This window comes from Haliotis cracherodii, unplaced genomic scaffold, assembly GCF_022045235.1.
Source record: "Haliotis cracherodii isolate W230 unplaced genomic scaffold, xgHalCrac1.p SCAF_21, whole genome shotgun sequence".
NCBI lineage: Eukaryota > Metazoa > Mollusca > Gastropoda > Lepetellida > Haliotidae > Haliotis > Haliotis cracherodii.
In genome coordinates, this window is record NW_027266277.1 from 4,991,537 (window position 1) to 4,999,346 (window position 7,810).

The window sequence follows — 7,810 nt, forward strand, 5'->3', positions numbered from 1 at the left end:
TCCATACACAAAACATTAATCTGATTAACCCCGAGTACATGTACATTCAATATAAATGGCGACGTATGAGTATTGTAGTCACAAAAGAAGACAAATCACCTGTTTTGTTGCAGCTGGACAAGTGAAGTATAAGTAGGTGCGATATTTGGACTAAATGCATATTCCACCTCGATAAAGAATTCAACAATGACAATATACACTATGAGATGTCATCTGTTAATGTGCCGGGGTAAACATGTTTTCATAGATCGGTTTTGTTGCCAAGTCATCGCTTAGCTGTACCCAACAGCTTGATATCACCGCCTGTTGTATTGGTGAAGTAGATCTAGGACGAAGAAGATCAGCCCTGTCAGAGTATGATCAGTCTAGGAATTATATCTTTTCTTCGTGTAGGCCCCAGTGCCGTTAAGATATATGTTCATATTCTTGAAGAACTATAATAGAAAGTCCCACAAAAATAGAACAGATAACGCATTGATATTCCTTCAATATCAATAATGTCCATTTCAAAATGTGTTTACAATTAAATCGTTACTGAAGATATAGTTACTGAAGGAAAACATATCTTTTATTTTGCATCTAACGAGGAAACACTTAACAGATCAGATTTGTTTCTTTTATAAGATCAACATACGTTGCTGCATAGACAGTTGTGACAGATAAACTGCAAATCATATATTATTTTTTTTTTAAAAAGACTGTAAGCATTAAAAACAAAGAGAACGGTGTGTTTTATTTAACCATGGCGGACTTACGTGTATAGTACAGTCTGTAGTGGTTGAAGATAAGACAATAAGCACCAAGGTATTAAAAGAACTTATCTCGCCTTATCACCAACACGGCCTGTACTTCAGGTGTCCATTGACGTCTCATCAAGTCTTCAGACACACCGAGATCAACGAGTCAAGATGATCATGAAGGCTGCTGTAATATTGTTCGTCACTTGTCTCTGGTCCTTAGGTAGGCGATAGACGCACATTCTTTGGCAACGCTAAAATATAACACAATATTTATAAGAATTATGTTGTTGTTTGTTTGATGTTCCCGTTACATAATGTTCCCGTGTACGTGGTAACTCAGTAATTCAACTGTTTAGATACGTGGCCAATTTATGTAACTGACACTATTTGGCACGCCGATGTCGATGGAATATTTGATTGCTCATAAGTACCTCGCTGAATATGACCTGTTCTGAGACCTTTGATCAAAATATGATTATGCAAGTAACAGATCATTTCACATCATTTCACATATGGCACGTTCACTGTGAATGTATGAAAAAGACGACACTTTCAGGAATGGACACTAGAAAGGAGAAGTAATGAATAGCTCCTAAAATCAGAATTATGATACCAACATCCTTTGGGAACTATAGTATAGAAGAGGAGTATGAACTGTGATTACTGAGGGAGTGAGTGGGTATGGTTTTTTTGCCGCTTTTAGCAATATTCCAGGAACACCACGGCGGGAGAGACCAGAAATGGGCTTCATACATTGTACCCATGCGAGGAATCGAACCCAGGTCATCGGCGTGACAAGCGAACGCTTTAACCGCACGCCCTGAAATATGAAATGTGGGCTCTGTGTGGAGTGACAACAAAATGAAGAGTGACAAAATTCAAATAAATGCTTTTGTTTATTTTGCAAGACACCCTCAAAACATTTTTTTCCGTGTGATTATACTATTCTAGTCATAACCTGAATACGTGTTTAGCAAGGGCATTGCTTTTCTATAATTCATTTTTAATGATTTTAAGCACATAGATTTCTCTGCAGGACGGTGCCAAGTTCCCATGGGGGAATTGCCGACCAAGGTCACTGCGTTTGTTCGACATGCTGCCAACTTCGCTGCAAACGAATTAAACACTCGGTCCAACGGAATATACTGGAATACGCTTACCCACATACAGAATGCAACTATAGAGGTGACCCTATGGGTGGATGGGGTTTACTGAAAACAAATATTTTACAAAATGGATTCACAGCAACTTCTACAACTAACTGAGAGAGAGAGAGAGAGAGAGAGAGAGAGAGAGAGAGAGAGAGAGAGAGAGAGAGAGAGAGAGAGAGAGAGAGAGAGAGAGAGAGAGAGAGAGAGAGAGAGAGAGAGAGAGAGAGAGAGAGAGAACTCTTGGTGAATGTATCTAAGGCCTGCAGGACTGCGGGTTTCCTTCCACTTTAAACTGACACCCAGTGATATAACTGGAAAAATGTTCAATGCGGTGTTAAACCCAACTCACTCATCACATTCAATTTGAAACTACACGCTTATGATTCATTTCATATTAAATACCACCCGTAAGCATCATATAGATTACTATCCTTTGTACGCTGTGATTATCAACAGATGTGTATTTATTTCCTCCTCCAGGCCGTCATGGGGATAATGTACCGTATGGAAATCACCCTGCAAGAATCGACATGCAAGAACATCCCAGCTAACAACGACGCCAATCCCACAGCTTGCCCACCCAAGGCCGGAGCTATGGTAACGCTTGTTCATGTTATAGTTAAAGGGTCTTTTGTAATGGTAGGATCTTTTCTTAATGAAATAGTGACAAAATTGCTTCTTTTCAGAAAACTCGTTTTGTTATTGAAGTTGTGAAGAAGCTGCTCAATATTGTGGAGTTTATAGTGGCTTGGTATGGAATCGGATTTGACTGGGAGATATTTTGGTCACATAAAATGATTACACCGTATGCCCACCTATAGTGCACTTGCACTAAACTAGTTTATTACAGTTGATGTAGTATGGATTAAACACACTAAAAGGGGAGTTCTACCATGACTTTGGAAATTACTCGATTCTGATTGGTCTGATTAAATCACAATAAACCCCCTCTGAATGAAACAGCTGGGTTGACGGCCGCATCACCGCGGAAGCTTATATTCATAGAATAGTACTATATTCAGTCATTGTTGGTAGGAATAATTTTAGTAATTATAATTATATACAATTACAGGTTACAAAATGCACAGATGCGGTTACGACAATATTCAAAGGTTGTGTGGCAATACATTTCGTGCAGAAAACACAATAGAAATCTACAAAGGGAACGTATTTACGTTTTGGAGACAACAGAGAGCTTGGAATTTTTCTATATACGACTGTGATGTCATATCGTTTGCGTCACAATGAGCGATATAACGTCATAATGGTGACGTGCAATGTGGAGCGAAAGCCTTGCAAAACTTGCTTTGTTTTCTTTAGGGATGCTTACCAAGTTGCCGTGCTTATATGCTTTCAATGCCTGGCATATGTTCGAGCGAAGTATTACGATGTAAACAAACTGCTTGAGTATATACTCGTCACGATTAACTCACTCACTCACTTGAGTATATACAGAGCCATATTTCGTTCGATGATTCCGTAATTCAGATCGATAACCCACTCAAAACACTGGACTCAACCCATGCCGATTCACTCAGTATATTTGCTAACACCAAAGAGTTCGCGTTTTATTTAGTCATTGTAGAATGGAGATAGACTCCTAAGTCTGAATCCAATCTGATACAGGCAAGAAAATAGAAACTCTGTCTCTCCTAAAAATGTGTGAATTTGTCAAAATGACTTCCATGACAACCAACCGTAATCGATAACATTTAGTCAAAATAGCCCATTTCTTGTCAACATTTGCTATTTTGGTTTTGTTACAGAAGACTAATTAAGATATTTATCTGACAGGGAGAATATCATGCTATACTGCCTATGGAAGAAAGTTAGACTGTATCAATCTTACACTAGTGTTCGCTTGTGACAATTAAGAAATGTCCTTCAACTACTTACTTCGCACTTCACAATCTGAAGAAGCAATGTTACTAAGAGCGATCATTCCAAAAGTGTAGTTTTCTTATGAACACGTGCTATAGATTCTCATTGTGGCCTTCTTGTGCCCCCACGTCATACATAACGTGCTAACGCTACGGGATCATAGTCATTTGTAAATAGGCTACGTGGGGAAATAATTGACCATCCCCAGTCCTTACTTATCCACTCTGGAGGGCAGTACATGTAACATTCACAGGATTAATACATCCTTCTGATGTTGTTCATTTTATTGCAATTCGTTGTGTAGAGTTGCATCCCTTAGGATCCCAGATTTTCCCTGATTATGATCCGTTGTTTTCAGCACCCTTTCCGTGCTCGCGTGTTTCACAGTAACGGTAAACGTCTTAGAAATGCATCACTTTTTCCTTCCCTCACACATTAAGCTGACATGCCGTGAAATAACTGACCTGCTGATCAAAGCGGCGTGAAACTTACATCACTAATATGTAGTTTTAAGATCGAAGTTTATTGTATTAAGGTTGAGTGATTTCTGTTTTTCGCCACCATTCAGCATAGTATTATAGTTATATGAGGTATTGCGAGTTTAATGGAGGAGGATATCCATAAATGACAATGTCGTTTCACTTTGCGAAAAAATATAGTCGTATGCCGATGTGCTCCGCAAAGAAAACATGCAGAAACCTACGTACAAATAGTGTGCATGGTGGACACAGTGGTATTGTACACATAGCTAACCTCGGCCAACTGCTGATAAGAGATTGCTATAAACCCCAAAGCATGCATAGAGAAACATTTACGTTTTGCGTTTACGGCTCCGTGTAATCTCTTGTGTAATAATAGTTTCTAGACAAAACAAATCGGCTTCTCAATATCTTTAACTTTATGATCTTCAGACGATGTCTTGCCATGTTGAAGTGTTGGACGATCCAGGATCTACACCACGCTACACGCTGAAGAACAACCACTGTGTGGCATAGTGCCATGTAACGCCGCCATCCACCCATACAGGCAGAAGCTGGTAGCCATCATTGACGTAACCTTGTCTCAATTGCACTAAGCCTTGGAATAAACATATCGCCAGGCACTAGAGTTCTAGGATCTCTGAATGAGACTTAAATCTTGAACATTGAACATGCCCTCGAGGACATGGTGGATGTTCTTTGAAGTTTCTGCATGTGTAATAGTGGGGCAACCAGTTGACCGAATAGTTCGAATATAGATGTCAAACAGATCTTGTCTGTAATGCCACATGGATGTTCAGGATAGTGTTATAGACACCCTAGGTGGCAAGAGAGGTAGGAACACAGGGCCTTCCTCTGGACCCATGACAGGTGGGAGCTCTGTTTTTGTAAGTTAAACAAATGGCGGAACTATCTGAGCGCGTTTGTATCATGTAAAGTCCCTTAAAAATACAAAATTCCTACTACTTTAACTTAAGACTTTGAAAGTTGATCCAGCTGTATTAAATCTATTAGAGTTTCCTTCCTTGATCACTGGAAATGCTGCTGTACCGATTCTGTTTGCTACCCAAACTACATAGACATATTTTATTGCCGCTTCCCAAAATCTCGTCTTGCGAGCCAGAGCGTGAGATGTTTATCACACACAGCATTGAGTGCTTGCAGTGGGGCGTATGTTCACAGCATTAGAGCGGATTAGTTCGAATTAACACTGAATTTTATTCCCTTCAACAGACGAGCCACACATATTCCTAGATGCTTTTAGATATTGAATGAATTGATCATTTACCTTGAAACGACGTTTCACTGACGATGTATACGTTATGTTGTAAGAAATATTCATCCACAACTGGTGAATGGATGACGGCTTATCGCCTTTGACATGTGATTTGGGTATAACAATACCTCTGTGTGCGTTCTTACTTTAGTTTCTGTTACTGCACGCAGGCGCTTTTAGCAACAACCCGGATTGTGGCTTGTGTCGGCTTGTTTGGGCGCGTGAATCATCAGGAACAAGTTTTTAATGTATCTAATGACACAGCCAAACGCTTCCAGTCATATCACCTGGATCTGTACATGGCCAAGTCTAGGCAAAGTAAACACGTGACATGTCACTGGATTGTATGGCCCATAACTTGTTTTCTTGTCCATTAATGGATTGGCTGATCCATTTCGGGATTGTCTGGTCGAGACTCGATTGTTTACACGCCGTCTCGTGGGAGTGCTGCTGTGTGGCATAAGGGAACAACTACTTGCTTTATTCAGCACATTGTGTGGGTGGCGATTGCTACCGGTAGACAGAACAGAACATGCTTACCCTTGTCATGCACCTGGCGTCATTGTCATTGTCCTCTGGCGTTGATGTTTATATATTTGCAAGACGATTGAAACCTAGAATGACACACACTTAGTCAATCTGCTCTACATGGTGGATGGCTAAAAACAACGCTTTGCCAGAAACAATATATTTCATATGTATCAGCTACTGATAACGTATATAGCTTGTCTGGTGTCCTTGGAAGTGCAGCCAATATCTACTACGCACGCGAGTCCTGCTTTAGAAAAACAAGAACCTCGTTACTATTCATAATAATCTATGTTCATGGAAAACAGACAACTGGCATTATCAGAATAGACCATAAACAGATGGACGTTATATTTAGAAAACCATTACATACAACCGATATTTAACTCACGTCGTAATTACATGAATAACATCATACCATGTAAGTATTTTCGGAATCAATAGAGTAATCTGCACGTCGTTCTGGTTATTATGTTTACATTTGTTGGCACTAGTGAGTTTAACGACAGCGAGATAATAGCCTTGTAATGCGTCGTTTTGCGTCAGTAAATGTGTATCGCGGAAATGAAATTTCTCAAACGGGTGATAGTTTTCCAATTTGAAATGAATTAGTGCATCCAACTTCCTACGGCTTACTAACTTCCACGAAGTGATTATTGTCTATATTTGGTCTCTTTGAGACTGCATGGTATATGAAATGCTAAATGTTCCTCTCAAGTAAGGCTACCTATCAATAGCGTATCCACCTGCTGCCCTAAAGCCCCACACTGACTAGAAATAGACCAACAGGTGGCGGTGTTTCAGTGTCAAACAGTGACTGACAATGTAAACACAACCAGGAGAAGCTTTTTGAAAACTGTACGTGATCACCATTGACCGTCAAACTTCGTATCAACTTAAATGACAAACCTTGGATACCATAAATGGCTCCATAATCAGATATAAATCAATCAATTTTCTATAGTTGTATCGTGTTTGGCGTCTCCATCAATCACAGTGGGAGGAACTTATTTACGTTTGCGCTATAAATAGCACATGGCCATGTGTACATGTGACGCATTCAAAGCATTATTTTGTGGTCAAAGTGTATTGTGTTGTATATGTTTACGGCAGAACAGCAGCAGAACAACAGTTTCTGTTAACGTCACAGCAACGATACATAAATACGAAATTGAAAACAAGATTCTTTCTGTTCAATCCGAAAAATAAAGATATTTGTTTAGTTTTGGTCATTTGCATTCAACAGTAATCAGATTATCTTTATGAAACTTAAACTATTCCACAATATTTCTTAGCCTTACAACAATATATGAATATCTCACGTGTATCAATATAACAATGCACATAAGCAATTGATAATTAAGTAACGAAATATACTAGACATTTTGACCTACATGAAGCGTATCTATAGAACATTGTACTTACGATAAACGAGAGCTCCAATACACATATTCCAAGACAACTTTATTATGGTTTGCTGAGTTCAAGCCCGTGTAGCGCCGTAATTTCCGGCCACCTTTTTCTTGTTTACCCCAGCGGCGCAGCAGAGAGCTGACATTTGATGGTTGTTTTAAAATAAATACGAGGTAAGGTGACCACGGGTGAACACGATTGTGTAGCCTGTGGTTTGTTTAGCAAGCTCCAATAGGTTGAAATAAGTGACATTCATATTTCATGCGATATCGAGCTGTGATTCAACCGAGTGAGAAATCTTAAATAAGAACCAAACTGCGATTGCCTGTGCTGTGTCACTTA

General features: G+C 39.4%; 1 protein-coding gene across 1 annotated transcript; it reads left to right on the forward strand.

Annotated features, from left to right (window-relative positions):
* Window positions 1-835: 835 nt before the first annotated feature.
* Window positions 836-4,872, forward strand: LOC139470886 (cystatin-M-like). Its single transcript, XM_071253210.1, has 4 exons — window positions 836-960; window positions 1,777-1,925; window positions 2,372-2,488; window positions 4,684-4,872. The coding sequence occupies exons 1-4, from the start codon at window positions 909-911 to the stop codon at window positions 4,765-4,767; spliced, it is 402 nt and encodes a 133-aa protein (XP_071109311.1). The 5' UTR covers window positions 836-908; the 3' UTR covers window positions 4,768-4,872.
* The last annotated feature ends 2,938 nt before the right edge of the window (window positions 4,873-7,810 follow it).

Bases quoted from the DNA above. Each gene is read 5' to 3' on its own strand.
- LOC139470886 (XM_071253210.1), top strand. From the start codon at position 909: ATGATCATGAAGGCTGCTGTAATATTGTTCGTCACTTGTCTCTGGTCC. The intron at 961-1,776 runs GTAGGCGATAGA...ATTTCTCTGCAG, and splicing joins CACTTGTCTCTGGTCCTTAG to GACGGTGCCAAGTTCCCATG. The intron at 2,489-4,683 runs GTAACGCTTGTT...TATGATCTTCAG, and splicing joins CACCCAAGGCCGGAGCTATG to ACGATGTCTTGCCATGTTGA.